The sequence below is a fragment of the Priapulus caudatus genome, unplaced genomic scaffold, assembly GCF_000485595.1.
Source record: "Priapulus caudatus unplaced genomic scaffold, Priapulus_caudatus-5.0.1 Scaffold303, whole genome shotgun sequence".
Classification (NCBI taxonomy): domain Eukaryota; kingdom Metazoa; phylum Priapulida; class Priapulimorpha; order Priapulimorphida; family Priapulidae; genus Priapulus; species Priapulus caudatus.
In genome coordinates, this window is record NW_014577364.1 from 33,161 (window position 1) to 48,634 (window position 15,474).

At 40.6% G+C, this 15,474-nt stretch overlaps 2 protein-coding genes across 2 annotated transcripts; one reads left to right on the forward strand and one right to left on the reverse strand.

Moving 5' to 3' along the window:
- The first annotated feature begins 4 nt into the window (after positions 1 to 4).
- Positions 5 to 5,979, forward strand: LOC106808766. The gene is made up of 6 exons (XM_014811612.1): positions 5 to 613; positions 2,066 to 2,264; positions 2,628 to 2,743; positions 3,259 to 3,409; positions 4,653 to 4,805; positions 5,153 to 5,979. Exons 1-6 carry the CDS (start codon positions 5 to 7, stop codon positions 5,737 to 5,739), a joined length of 1,815 nt encoding a protein of 604 aa, XP_014667098.1. The 3' UTR covers positions 5,740 to 5,979.
- On the reverse strand, positions 5,782 to 13,232 carry LOC106808772 (small nuclear ribonucleoprotein Sm D1-like). Its single transcript, XM_014811621.1, has 4 exons — positions 13,122 to 13,232; positions 7,749 to 7,831; positions 6,676 to 6,892; positions 5,782 to 6,432 (listed from the first exon to the last, which is right to left on the reverse strand). Exons 2-4 carry the CDS (start codon positions 7,818 to 7,820, stop codon positions 6,308 to 6,310), a joined length of 414 nt encoding a protein of 137 aa, XP_014667107.1. The 5' UTR covers positions 7,821 to 7,831; positions 13,122 to 13,232; the 3' UTR covers positions 5,782 to 6,307.
- Between the last annotated feature and the right edge of the window lie 2,242 nt (positions 13,233 to 15,474).

Consider the following 15,474-nt stretch of genomic DNA (forward strand, 5'->3'; position numbering starts at 1 on the left):
TCTAATGGGCCTCGTCGATGCGGACTATATGTTCCTCTGGATAGATGTTGGAGGGCACGGACACATGTCAGATGCACAGATCTTCAATGATTCAGAGCTGAATGAGTGCCTAGTAGATGGGACCATTTGTCTTCCTCCAGCAGACCCCCTACCAAATGACGACAGGGACATGCCATATTTCTTCCTGGCTGATGATGCGTTCGCAATGCGGACCAACATGATGAAGCCTTACTCGATGCGCAAGATGACCAAAGAGCATAGGATCTACAACTACAGGATATCTAGAAGGCGTCGCGTTGTGGAGAACGCCTTTGGCATCCTTGCCCAACGTTGGCAGATTCTCCTGACCACCATGCAGCATGAACCTGACACCATACGACTGATCGTCGAGGCCTGCGTCTGTCTTCATAATTTGATGAGACTGCATTACCCTACCATTCAGAATGCTGCCTTGGATGCGGAGGATGTCAACCACCAATTGATCCCAGGTGCTTGGAGGACTGATGCAAACATGCATGAGCTGAACAACATTAGAGGGAACAACCGTGACACCAGTGTAGCCAAGAAACAACGAGAATACCTCAAGCTGTACTTCAATTCACCTGCAGGCTCTGTGCCCTGGCAAGATAGCATGATATAAAAAGTCAGTTACAAAAAAGACAGTTCAAAAGTTCACAAGTACACAGTACACAATATTGTGTTTGAAATAAATATGGTAATGTAAAAAATAAATAAATTTTGTTCTGTTTCTTTTATGCATAATGCCTTGCTTATATGTAATTTCTTAAATGTCCTTAAATAAAGTTATATTAACTTAAACTTAAACAAAAAAATCCCAATTCCCCAAACATAAAAGTCAGACGTCCCCAAACCTGCAAAATAAAATAAACTGCGCACGCGCAGTGAGCGAGTTGCAAACGTATTGAGAGCGTAGTATAAGGGCGCACAGAGCGCACTGAGAGCGCACAGAGCGCACAGAGCGCACAGAGCGCACTGAGAGCGCACAGAGCGCACTGAGAGCGCACTGAGCGCACTTAGGGCAGTGGGAGCACATTGAGAGCGCACTGAAGATCAAACTGTGAACGCATAGGATCGCAGTGAGAGCGTAATAAGCGAGTCAAGAGCGTATACTGTAAGCTACATGGTGTCACACACCATGGTCACACCACGCCATGGATTTCCATGGACTGCGCTTTTCCTCGCGCTTTCATACTTTTCAGGTTGCAGTGGTAGCGCGCGCGTGATCGCGGGAAGGTGTGACAGTGGTATAATTCAGGGGTAGAAATTAACTTTTGAACACGGGAGTCCAACGGACTCCCTACCCTCAAAAAGAGGGAGTCCGCAGCAAAATGAGCGAGTCCGCAGTTTCGGTTTCAAAATTAAAGATATTAACAATAACGCATGTGATTATTTTTAAGATTCATGCATTTCTTTGGACATTAGCTGAAAAAATACCGTAATTCCGCGAGGCTAGTTTGTATGACAGAATTTTCAAGGAGTCACACGGACTCCTGCATATGTCAAATCAGAGAGTCCGACAGTAAATCAGGGAGTATTTCACTCCGGACTCCCGTTAATTTCGCACCCTGTTATAGACACATATATTAACACATATGTAAACTAGACAGAGGGCACTCACAGAGTGCATACCTCTGCCAGCGACATACGCGATACGCCATACGACTCACGAACACACGAATAACCCGCTATATACGCCAGCGTACGGACATGCACAGGCTCCCATGTAACATGTATGTGTTACGAGCTGGCTCGCCGCTCGCTGCTGGCTGCTGCTGACTGGCTGGCCTGCTGCTGGCTGGCTGGCTGGCTCGCTGACTCGACACGCTAATATCGATCGCGTGAACACACTAACACACGAACACACGAGAGCGATCACATAACCTCCTCCAACTCCGTTGGGCGGAGGTAATTATATATGCATACATATACTGCCTGTATGAGTACAAATGCACCTATATACAGTACGTGTAAATAATACCAAGAAAATCACATTTATGCAATTACATTATCGCAAGATTATTTACTTTTATTATATACGTTTCAGGCGGTGCTTGAGCTGTTTGGCGGGCTCAAGATAAAGATAACAGGGACCAGCCTCCAGCCAGACCAGCCAGCTATCATGATAATGAACCACAGGACATGCTTCGATTGGCTCTTCCTCTGGGCCTGTCTGGTCAGACAGACTAAAGTTCGACAGGAGAAAATAGTTCTAAAATCGGAACTAAAGGCGCTTGTAGGGCCCAGTGAGTATCGTGTGTGAGTATGTAGTGTGTGGGAGCGTGTGCGTGCGCCTTCTATACGGAGAGTTAGACAGTCAGATCACCAAAGAATATTGCCAGATGACCCCGTGGTCTATAGTATACAATAGCGCACATTTAATTTTACAGACAGTGTAAAAACTATGTACATAATATAGTGCCTTCAGAATCAGGCCTATATATAATAGTGTCTTCAGAGTTCAGAATCAGTTACGTTTGTCACGCGGACAGACACGCCAGATGCTGGCCAGTCTGGTTTAAAATTTACTGACTGAAGTTATCAATGAGGTGTCCGTACATGGACGCATAACTTAGACGTCTCTCATAATAGATTTGTTCTTGTTGCAGACTGGGGTATGCAAGCTGCATTCTACATATTTGTCCGACAAGGCTTGGAGGCTGACCAGAGGCTTATGCGTAGAATGACAGCTTACCTTTCCCAGATTCAAAGCATTCATCCACAGGTTAGTGCAAGCAACAGTTCGTTTTTGAATTGGCTTCTTAGTTATGGTTAGCTGTTGATGAAAGATGAATCAAGAATACAAAAGAGGCGAACAATAAGTATATGAATGTGACAGTATTGCGTCGATACTAACCCTAACCCTATCACGACAACACTTGGCACCACTACAAAAATACGTCCTTGATGGATATATTCTTGCAATGCGCAAGAATAATTCTCACAGATTTCTTTTCTTCTCACAGATTTCATTATACATGGTTCAAAATGTACTCACAGCTGATTGGAAATTATACACGACACTAGTCTAGTACTGAATAAAAAAACAAGTTTTTATTTACTACTGTTGACATCTATGGAGAACAATTCTCAATCTTCTCTTTTATATGAGATGCGATCTAAAAATTACGTGCCACTGACTCAACGATGATAACCACCACCATATTACATCACTCTTTCCCATCGACCGTTTCAAAATAAGTGTAGTGATGAATGTATTCATCGACCAATTCCTTGTAGGTGCTGCTGTTTCCAGAGGGCACCGACTTCAATGTAAAGGCAGTGGCTAGCAGTGACCGACATGCACGACAGAGCGGGCTTCCGCCGTACAAATACGTGTTACATCCACGCACCGGTGGCTTCGTCTGCCTTGTGCAGGCATTCCGACAGCGTACGTAGTAACATACTAAGTAATGACAACCCTTACAGTTTACTCGTGGTACAAGGTGGTTCCATTAGCTAGTAGGTACAAACAGGACTGATAAAACCTCATTTTACTTACTGTTCCACTTACACTTACTTCCACTCCATTCCCACGTCCATTTATTATAGAACTAGTCGTATTTCCTGTTGTGCTACAGGGCACTCGTCTTTTTCTCCAGATAAATTCGAGCAAAAAATATTTGCGCAAGGAGAGGTACTACAAGACTCAATACCATGCATGCCAACAACGTAGTTCCCGATTTATTGGGTTTGGAACAAACAGGCGCATTGCTAAAACGACAAATGCTGTTGAAAACAATCTTTATGTATGTTATTTTAATAGAATAAAGGGGAAAGACCCTCAGTTCAACAGGACATTTCCTGCAAAACAAACTTCCTTCTTTCTTAAGAGAACGTTGTTAAGCCATAATAAACCTAAAAAGCAAATTTAAACCGAATGACGATTCTCGGCTATTCAGCAAGTACTGAAAATAATGACCTTACAAAACAAATATTTTCACCACGGCACTTAAAACGGGACTACCGCTAAAGCACAACGCACACACCAAAGCAAAACACCTGAACGTGGAGCGAAACATGTATCGCTCGATGTTCGTGGCTGTGTGCGGATTCCCGAAACAAAAAACATTGCTCAGCTGAGCGTGTTTCGCTGAACAAGCAATGTTTGATTCGCGGAGCGTGTTTCGCCTGAGCGTACGTTTTGCTCGGGTGTGTGCGTCAATTGTTCTGCTACACAGCGAAACGCCACAGACGGTCTCCAATCAATATCCTTAAAAATATCACATGACACACAAAATTGGATGGCCATTGGATGGCTATTTTGGATGTCATGTGACAGCGGCGCTGTACGCATGTTTCTGTATGTTTTGCTCAGCTGTGTGCTGTGTCGGGTGGCGTGTCAAACTGCATGCAGCGCCCCCTTCCCACACTCAGGATATACCTATAGTAGATTGAGCCTATGAGCGAGAGCGCCATCTGTCGTGGAGTTTGGTGGAGCAGAACGCCGAGAAAGCCGAGCAGAACGCAAAACGCTGGAAAACAAAATTTCGCGTTTTGCTCGGGTGTGTGCATTGTGCTTTAATGGGGACAATTTCGTAGTTCCTGACATGTCCTGATAAAAGAGAGACAAGATGCACGAGCACCTGTACACCAGTAAACAATCGAACAATAATGTTTTGCTTTATGAACAGATGGCACGCTAACGGCTGTACATGACATGACAATAGCTTACCGTGGCAACTTCCCAGAAAGTGAACTTGACATGATAAGGGGGAAGTTTCCCGAAGAAGTCCACGTTCACATTAGCACATTTCCAGATGACATACTTCCACTAGATGACTCTGGTAAGAACTACTCGTCATGCTAAATCTATTTAGGTATTTCTGGAAGGTGCTACTTCATTAGCAAGAGAAACAAACGTTTAAAACTTGTTCGCTTTTGGTTTGGTTAAGAAACGTGACTGCTACGGTAGCTAACTAATATTTCATCAGGAATAAAATGATAATATGTTACCATTCTACTGCGGACTTCATTGTAACCCCTCTGGAATAGGAAAAAGTACTTTTGTGATCTAATATACTTGCTATGGCATGTGCTTGTTAATGAAATTCCTTTTTTTATCTCCTAATTATGGTTGATCGTGTTATCTCCAGCATACTTTAAATTGAATTTCTGTCTTTACTAACCACAGGACTTCAGACCTGGTGTAAATCCAGGTGGCAAAAAAAGGAAACTAGGCTGCAGAGCTTCTACAGAGATAACAGCTCTCTTCTGCAGAACCAGCAAACTTCCTTGTCGACTGCGTCAGCCTATGAAACAAAACTTCTGCAGAATGAGGCAGTGCATGACGAGAATTCACACAGCACACCACCAGCCGCAGCTGCCAGAACATCTTTGCCGCAGAACAATTCTTCGAATGGACTAGCACCAACTATAAACGGCGACAAACACGCAGGCACAAATTCACCTGCTTTGGGTATACCAGCAGGCGAAATACATCCGGCGAAAGCCTGCACTTTCAAGGACTACGACAACAACATTACTTCATTATATCCGAGTGATGAACCTAGAGACATTGCTCTTCTGCTGTATGTCGCCTTTTTCACGTGGTCGGGTATGCTTTCATTCTGGCTATGGTTACTCATCATGTGTCCACTAGCAAGATGGTACGTCCTATTTACATGTCTCACGATGGGCGCAGTACAATTTTACGCTGGTGGCCTAGCAGAGTTTGAGATGCTAGTATATGAGAAACTGACTGGGAAACAGCTGGGATGAGATTCGGCTAAGGAGTGAGATGCATAAAAAACTACGTTTCGATTCATGGGAAAGATGATACATATATTTATTAATTAATATCAGTCCAGACATGATATGACTTTACCATATTTTGTATTTCCACAAAATGATGTAATTTATGTATGAGTTTTGTAATGTGTCAGTCAGAATTTTGATAACATATGATATCAATAAAGCGAAAAAATGTGTTCAATAAAAAAACTTATCAAGCATATTAATGAAGCAATAACTTGTCATGTCATGTTCCATGTTGTCATGTCATGTCCTTCATGTCATGTTCCATGTGCAAATGCTTGACATTATCCTTAAAAATGAAGTTTCTTGGTGAAATCCACCTGCATAAATTGCTTAGGACTGCCTAAAATGGAATGTACTGAATATAACATTTTCCAGGTAACATTCCCCATTCCTTGAAACTGAACGTTGTTGCTTGACAAACGATTATCTATGCAAATCATTGTAACACCTTAGATTTGCCAAGTTGAGTTGACGGGACAAACTAAACATGATCGTTACTGTACATGGTAGAGGAAGGTAGATCATCAGTCTAGAATCGGGACCCTCCTCTGCCACCGCGAAAACCACCTCCGCCGCCGCCAAATCCTGTGCCACGTCCCCTGCCGCCACGCCCTCGTCCTCTCCCTCGGCCCCGGGCACCCGGCGCTCCACGACCTAGAGGGGAATGAAACAGAAGAGTACTTATCACATCACTCACACGTAACCGATGTACTTACTCAATATTATCAAGTCAGATGGATGACTCTAAGTCCTCGCGTTCAAACTAAGCCCCTTACAGATTGAAAGTTACTTTACGGCACTCTGCCTTCTGTTATTACGAAAATCTTTAAAGCTCATAAATATTGCAGTCGGTTTTAATTAAGTGAAATGTGAGCAGTGTCAAGTGTCTCGACCTACCCCTGCTTCCTCGTCCCCCTCTGCCCTTTGTCCTTGGGCCATCGTTGATCAGCAGTGTGTCTAACGGGAGACTGTCCGGTAGGATGAAATAGCGGATATTGTTGCCACGAATACTCAGCGTTTCTAACTGAACGGGATCTTTGTTTTTTAGTGTCATCTTGACTGTCTTCAAGTGCGTGTTCATACTCACATCCACACCTGTGATCGTTCCATGCACCTGTAGGATGATTAAAAACAGCACTGCTACCGAGTTGTGATAACAACATATAGAAATTATAATGGTTCATTACCTGCCAACATTCTGAACAACATGATGGTAAACCACACATGAGGATTTAGGATATACATGTACATGAATACATATAAGCAAGTAATCGAGCACTAAGTGCCCATATAATAATTTACACTTATGTAGTTAAAGCACTATATAAATGACTATCATGTATTCAGACCATTTTCTAATTTAGCATTCTAACAAACTTACGTGAATTTGTACAGAGAAAAATTTCGATCAACTAAAAACAACAAATACCCATTGTGGATATATTAAAAAGAAGTGGTAATGACTACTCTGGCAAGTACCACGATCAGAGACCCTGCCCAAAAACTGGCAAGTAGAAGAGTAGTGCTCAGCAGTCAGGTTGTGAGACCAGAGATGCCAACATATATTTGAAGCAATCTGTAGTTTCTGGCCATCAAATTAGTAGTTCGAGGGTCACGTAATGACCCGAGTTTGCTAGGGGGGTCCGGCATGCCCCCTGGAAATTTTTTTGATTCTGAGATGCAATTTCCTGCATTCTGAGGGTCAAAAATGACAATAAATTGAAAAAAATAACAATAATTGACAAAAAAAATTTTTTTTTCTATCACAGTCAAATTCGTAGGTCTACTGGTCGTAGTGGTGCAAAAGGAATAGCAAATTCGCATAAATTACGGATAAATCGTAGTGGTTGGCATCTCTGTGAGACTGTAACCTTGATACTTATGACTTTGGCAGCTACACGTACAAGCTTGTTTGTTCCACATATAAAGTAGATATTGCATTACTACTACTAGTGTCGCAAAAATGATACCTGTGTTCCATTCTTCAGCTCAATAGTAACAGTCTCGTGACTGAGCTTCATAAGAAATCTCACCAACTTCATCTTCTTTATATCTATAATAATACACACAGACATTAACACACTAGTAGATAAAAAAACACACAATACTGTACGACATATTTTTGTCTCATGCTGTAATTCAAAGGCTTTAAAAACCATTTACACCTGTTTCAATTTTAGATTTAAGGTTTAAAGATAATAGATATAATTTTTAATTTAATAGATTAAAAATTTCCAAATTTAAGACTGAAGTGAAATCATTTTCCCATTAACTATTCCAATGAATGTTACTACTGATGTAACAATACTAAACAGAATGGCTGTCTTGAGGGATCGATAATACTACAAACTCACTCAAACAGTACAGACTTTGTTTACTTCAAACAGCACATCACAGCACCCCCCTCCCCCCCCCAACCAGCCCCCTCACGCACATGCGCGAACTGGGCATCCTTTTCCGGTCCAGACGAGAAGGGAGATAACTCTCATTAAAGTTGGCATATATACAGATAGTACATAGTTAACAGTCTGGCCAAAAAATAATTGATAGGGCATGAAATTTATATTTTTCGCACCGGCCCATATGGATGGTAATGTTCAGCACATTTTTACCAGTCCACACCATAATTTAGCAGCCCTCACAGGGTGAAAAACTGATAATTGGAGGCACTGGTCCAGCAGGACCAGTGACGCTGAGGAAGTACTGGTCCTGGTCAGTAGGCACTGGTCCAGGATTTCTGTCGTAGCAAAGTGAATGACTCGGATGTGGGGACGTTTTTATAGAGAGGGATGGTGCAATTTGGTGTTGTGCATGCTAAGGTATTCTTAGAAATTATATTTTTTACTCGTTTCGATACACTGATGCGTAGTAAATCGGAACAATTCCGCAAGTCGATTTCAAAGATCTGTGGTCTCTGAAGACCGCCCATTATTTCTATAAATTATCTTATTTTATTTTCGCGATTGCTGATTGCTCGGGATGCCCAGTATTATCGAATTAGCAGAAGTTTAACAGCATGACCTAGAAAATCGAACACAACAAAAATGGAGAGTTTGTGTACTTTGCATGGACTTTAGGCTTCGGAATTTGACTATTTTTAGTCTATATTTGATTAAATTTACCATTCATTTAATTAGAATAATGTAGAAGGTTAGTAGAGAATAACAAAATAATCAGTTTGGTAAATTTTTTATTTCCTGTGCGGCAGCCTAAAAATTAATTTTTTTTACGAGAGCTCTTTTTTGATTTTGTATGAAAAAAAGAGCTCTCGTAATTTTTTTACGGGAGCTATTTTAGGCTTGGGCAGAGCTACTTTTTCATAGGATGATTTTGTTAAATTTTTTATAATTTTGATGCACTGACTCTAATATCATTAATTAGCATTCAGCACTCAGCACCAGTATTAGACTACAGTGTTAAGAAATCTTCAACAAATTACATTCTATCACATTTTTTTATCGCATTTCACTCGACTAAGAAACCAATCACATTCTTATTCAATTTCATTCACACAGACAGACATGCACTACACAGCACACATAGTCAGGTAACAATGTCAGGTGTCACTGGTCATGCCCTCACTCCCCATGATAACCCCTGCGACATATTAACTTATTGTTATGCGGTCATAAAAACACTGGGCTATGCTACATGCCGCAATCGATTTCTTAGACTGTCACGAGGTTTTGTTTGTGTGGCCAATCATGCTTGGAGGATGTTTTGGATACCCTGTCTACGTTCAGGAACGGAGCGTATTAGAATGCGCTCCCGTTTACAAGTCTGTCTAAACTGCCGTTGCGATAACCGTAGTATTTCAGCGTAATATGAGGAGAAAAAGTGGAGGTGAGGGGTTTTAGTATTTTATTTTTAAATACAATTAATTAGGGAGTGTTTAAAAAAAAATCATCTACTATGCTTAGAATACAGCCAGGCCAGCACGTCAATTCACATCCTGACACCCATCCTTTGGAAATTCCACTACTACCTATAGAAACTCAAACTGTTGAAGAATTACTTGTTGTATAGCCTATGTCGTATGTTATATTATTTGACATCAGTGGTGCATTGGCAACAGCCAGCACTGTCTTAAGCAAGAAAAAATGCACCGCCGATTCTCCAGCCAGTGGGTTTTCATGGGCGGATCCGGCTTTTTGAAAAAGGGGGGTCCAGTAATAAATAAAGGGCGCTTTTATAAAAAAAAAAAAGGTGCCGAAGGCAGCTTATGCGACGTGTCTAATGCACGTTGCCACTTAAGGGGGGGGGGGGGTGTTAGGGGGACCTCCCCCCTCAAATTTTTTTTTAAATTGGTGCGTTCTGAGAGCATCTGAGCAGTAATTTTGATGTCTAGAATGCAAGATGGAATTCCAAATTTTTAAGCAGAAAATTATCTTTTATGTGTTTTCCATTTTTTTATTTTTTTGGTAAAAAAGGGGGGGTCCGGACCCCCTGGCCTCTGGATCCGCCCATGGTTTTAGGGTATACTGTAGCCGAATTGTTTTGTACTATTTAAATTCAAATAGGTTGCTTTATACATTAAGTTTCATGTGGCATGCTAAGTAGACAACCAAATTGCCCCGTTATACGATTAGGACCTGGAAAACATGAAACAACATGAGTTAAGCAGTTGAAACCCAATTGCTAGTTGTATGGTGGTACCACGCGTTTGCCTACTCTTAAAACCCAACGACACTCTGGCTTAGTCACTGTGTCTATTTCTGATTTTAAATCGAACTGAGCGTAAGTAGAGCTGATTATATTTTTACTCATTGTCTCAGAAAATGAGGAACTCTGCATGAATCTATACACTGTTATACATGTCAATAGAATTTTGTCTTGGTTGTCTAGATCAACAAAGCATGTTGTAAATCAAATAATGATGGACAATTTACTCAAATGCCCATTAATAGATATATATCCCAATAAAACGAAATATACACCAGCTTCACACTCAAACATTTATTAATCTTTGTCATTGTTAGTAACCACAACGTTACCAGTAAGCCACTTAACTTTCCTCATGTCAGCTCTACCGTTGCCAACTCTGCTAGTACTTGTAGCTAGTTTAGATAATCCACTGAATGCTAGCCTGCACTAAATGATAATAGCTAGTTGTAATAACTGGTAGCAGGTGATGTGCAGATGTCTTACCAGATTGTGCTAATTTTGATCGATGGAGTGACAGTCATTTAAAAAATGCAAAACTAAATTACATGAGATAAATTGTGAGAACGCTTGATGTCAGTTTGTACAGTGCATGCCCAGATCTGTTGTAGATCAGTGTTCATTCTCAGCATGGTAGAGCTGGTGAAACCTTTCATTTACTAAGTTACAATGATATGAATATAGACATATATAGCCATGGATATAAAAAATATTATTATAAATTATCAGCTTATCATGTATTTAGCTATAGTAGCTTAGTATAATAAGCTATAGTAGCTTAGTATTTAGTCAGTTGCACATGTATGTTGCATAATAATGAGTATATATATATATAGGGTTCTTCGTTGAGTTGTATCCCCTCCCGATATATAGATTGAATAATAAATAACCTATGTCATTTTTGGCACTTAATTTTCACTTAATGAATAGGAAAAGATTGAAAAGAAACAGGGATATAAATGTTTGAAAAAGACAGTTGCGATTATAGGCATGTTGATTAGGCAGTTAACTGGTTAAGGTATATGGAAGGATTCATGGGAATGGGATGTCACAGATGAACTTCATCTGTGAAGGTATGTCAGACCTGACACGTGTTAACGACTTGGGGAGAACCCTGTTATGTGATAGCTACATCTCTAAAATTCAAAGTAATAGTTAACATTCTTGCTCGGTGCTTCTGTTTTTAGCTCATCTGACATAGTCAGATGCAGCTTGTAGAATCGCATGATTGTCCGTGCGTGCGTGCGTTCGGCCGTCCGTCAACAGTTGGGCACAAATCTAAACGGCTCGACGTACGGATTCGAAAGTCGGGACGTAGGGTGGTAATCCGAAAACGAGTTTGGATGTCGAAGCTGGGGGTCAAAGGTCAAAGGTGAAGAGGTGTAAAAGAAGGGGGAACATTTCCTCCTTAACTTAAGGTATAGGGAGGAAATGAGAATTGCGGCACAAATCTAAACGGCTCGACCTATGCTCTTAATATTCGGTGTATAGTGTGATGGGCAGGACCCATCACCAGTGCGAAATTGGAGGTCAAAGGGCAGTTGGGGAAAGGTCAGATATTAGACATTTTCTGAGGACATGGCCTAACGGACAGAGTGAAAAAAAAATTTTGTTTCAGGGCTGACCTACCATTTTTATCACTTTATTGAAAGGACCATGAAATGTGCTTTCCACTGACGTGCGAAGAGTAAGTGTTTGATAACCTTTTGACCCTCGTTAAACATCGATTCCTGAACTGCCTCAATGATGTCACAGTGTTCTGATATTCATGGCACATCCATAATCTAGAAAGCCAATAAGCCTGGATAGCCGAACGGGTACAGCCCAGGGGCCCGTTGTCAGAAACAAAATTAGTCTTAACATTAGTCTTAACACTAACATTTTCTCGTAGACTGTCGACAGCACTTTGTTTCATATTGTTACGAGGAAATCTGCTACGATTTTTCATTCAGGTAACTTCGCAGCGTTTCTGACGACGGTCTAAAAGAAAAAGTTAATGTTAAGACTAATGTTAAGACAAATTTTGTTTCTGACAACGGGCTCCTGGATTACGGCTCAAAGGTCCTTGGATCAAATAGTAGGTATTCTAAGGCTAGTAAATGACGAATTTCCCTTGTTTATTGAAGTCACACTCCTTCCCTATTATCTACTTCTGATAATATGCAGTTTCTGCATGATGTATTCTGGTACATTTTCAGTACGGATTCTTATTCTCGTATGATTGTTTATGGTACACCAGACTGGAGCTAATTTTGTAGTTCAGTGTGCACAAGTTTGTAGAGGCTAAACACGTAAAAAGTTGATAAATTTTAGCATGATATTAAATGCATTAATGATACTTTGATATTCTTCAGATAAAACATTAATGTGGGATGTACGATTGCTCATTAATGTTGTAAATAAACATGTAGGTACTCGCCTACACGGCTGAAACCACCGGCTCGGAGGGCCAGTTTTTCAAATGTCACTGGCCCTCCAAATAATGTATCTGCATATATGCCAGTGGGCCGGTAAGAGTAAGACTAGAGTCAGATTATAAATAAGAATCAGATGACAGATGCTGATGAATTTTGACACCGGTCAGTGTGGGTCATTTGTTTGTCTTTTTAACATGGCCATTGTTAATAAAAGTTTCATTTTCAAACACTACGTTATAGCATACTATATTGCACTATAGTTACCTGGTGTCCAAAGAGTACTTTGGTTTAAAAATTAAGGTAAACCTATCAAAGACTTTCTGATAATTCAGCGCCTTTTTGTCGTCGAACACACGCTCGTTGCATTGCGCCCTCTGTTGTCGCTACACGTAACTAGTACCGGGTCAGAGGTCAAACAAGAGCACATAAACCAGAGCAAAAACGAAGGAATTTGTCGAATTTACGTTCAAGTTAGTAGGGGCCTAACACTAAACAGTGACTTTTACTTCATTTCTATACTTTAAATTGTTATGCTATATGTGTAATTTTACTAGTAACAAGAGCACAGGCTGAGAAGTTGAGAGCTCTGCCGGTGTACGTTCTACAATACTGTCAGTAGGGTATGAAAATATATCTACGCATATGATAATTCATTTTAAAATTGATAGGGGCCTACGCCTACGGCTACGGCATAGGGCCGCATACCACATTAGTCATTGCATAAATGCATTATGCTTAGAACCAGGGTTCGAATTTTGGCTGAAAATATAGTGGACAACAGGACCACCAACTTCAGAAAGACTGTGGTCCTGCAGTCCTGCACAAAAGTTGGTGGTTCGCAACAATGATTGGCATGGTTCAAGGATAGAGAACATGGGTCCCAATAAAACCAATGCCATTTACATCAATACGATAAATAAATTTATATCAAGTATAATTAGGTTAGGGTTTGGTTAAGGATTAGGGTAGGGTTAGGCAGCAAAGTTGGTTTTATTGGAACCCATGTTCTCTATCCTTGGGCCATTGGCATTAACACTAACACTCACACTGTAGTCTGTAGCTCCAAGAAACGGTATTGCTAGGGTTTACGAATACGTTTCAAACTTTGCTTTGCCTTAATGTTACGCAAGTATTGGCCAAACGAACACTATACATGCGATATATCCAAATGAATCAGTATTAACGTCACTCTGAACAATCAGAGCGGCATACGGATGCGGCTGGGTTACTAGTACGGGGATTAGATACTCAGCTGACTTGAGACGAATGCAACATAATTTATGGAAGTTCGGCGCGCCATGTTGTATCATTCGACTGTGAGCTAAATCCGTAATGATCGAACAAAGGAAAATTTAAACGATCATGGTAGTCGTCATGTATAAGACCACCCTAATCCGAGAACAGTGTCATCTAAGTTTTACAAATGGCGCGCAGACATTTGTGAACAAAAATTCGTTTCACTTGCTTTGTGTGTAATGCCGGTGAGAGCCATCGTGCAAGCTTATGTCTATTTTCTGTAATAATTATTCTAGCGAGTCTTTATCGTTTCGGGGTTTTCGTGCCTCGGCAAACACTCAGCGGGGTGACAAGCTGATTGGAAAGTTGATATGCTGTGAAATTAGGCGCAGATTATACCAGTGAAGTTCAAGAGATACATTCTAAGATTTAGAAAGGAGGACAACTGTTGAGTTACTGTTCATGGGTTTTCAAACAGGCAAGTCAATGGTGTAATAGAATAGTTTTATTTGAGATTATACAAGAGTTATTCATCTAGATGCTGCAGAGGTGTATAGGTTTTTTGTATGGAAGGGTGTCAGGCTGTATAAAAAAATCCGTCGCAACAAGCTGGTCGGTAGCTATGTAGTCTGTAACAGCATACATGTAACATAGAGTTGCTCAAATAATAGGCGGCTAGTAACTATAGCCTGCCGATAAAAGCTGAGCACGGCTATACTGAACTGATGGGCAATTCAGGTAGTAGAGCAAAAGAAACTTTTTGCGGTTGAAGGATACCTCTTCACGCTTGCCACGGTGGGGTAATCTGTCTATGAAGATCTAAAACGTTTATTTGGCGAATGATCGAATCAATCACTTGTTTTATTTATAGACGAAGAATTTATCTCTATGGCTCAAGCCAAAAAATTTTAGTGAAGAATTTCAGCTCCTAATTATGTTCGGGGCCATCACAAAATTTTGATTCTTTATGTAAAAAATGTATTATTGGATATTTTTCAACTACCAGACGAAGATGAGACTACAAAGATTTTTGCCACAATGTTTAAGCAACAATATGACAAAAATAGATGCGTCACGGAAATTGTCTTTAATTTCACTATAGGTGGGGAGCGGCGGGAGAAAACTGGAAAAAACGTTGAAAAATGCAGTTGTGTGTTTAAAATAGAAATAAATTTTAGCGAATGAAAGAGGCATAACTAGAGTATAAGGTGAGGGACTGGTAATGAGAATAGCTGACCACTATCTTTACCCAAATATGTTACCTTAAACCGGAGTGTAAAATTAAATTAATCGAGTTGTGTAATGCACAGGAAAAATCACCATTTTATACATCGCTACTGGGTCAGACAGATGCAACGGAGAAATAAGCGTTTTTCTAGTT

Coding starts and splice junctions, on each gene's coding strand:
- LOC106808766 (XM_014811612.1), top strand. CDS start 5: ATGGGCCTCGTCGATGCGGACTATATGTTCCTCTGGATAGATGTTGGA. Junction 3,410..4,652: donor TGTGCAGGCATTCCGACAGC/GTACGTAGTAAC, acceptor CTTTATGAACAG/ATGGCACGCTAACGGCTGTA. Junction 4,806..5,152: donor ACTTCCACTAGATGACTCTG/GTAAGAACTACT, acceptor TACTAACCACAG/GACTTCAGACCTGGTGTAAA.
- LOC106808772 (XM_014811621.1), bottom strand. CDS start 7,820: ATGAAGTTGGTGAGATTTCTTATGAAGCTCAGTCACGAGACTGTTACT. Junction 6,893..7,748: donor AGCTGAAGAATGGAACACAG/GTATCATTTTTG, acceptor ATCATCCTACAG/GTGCATGGAACGATCACAGG. Junction 6,433..6,675: donor AGGGGGACGAGGAAGCAGGG/GTAGGTCGAGAC, acceptor ATTCCCCTCTAG/GTCGTGGAGCGCCGGGTGCC.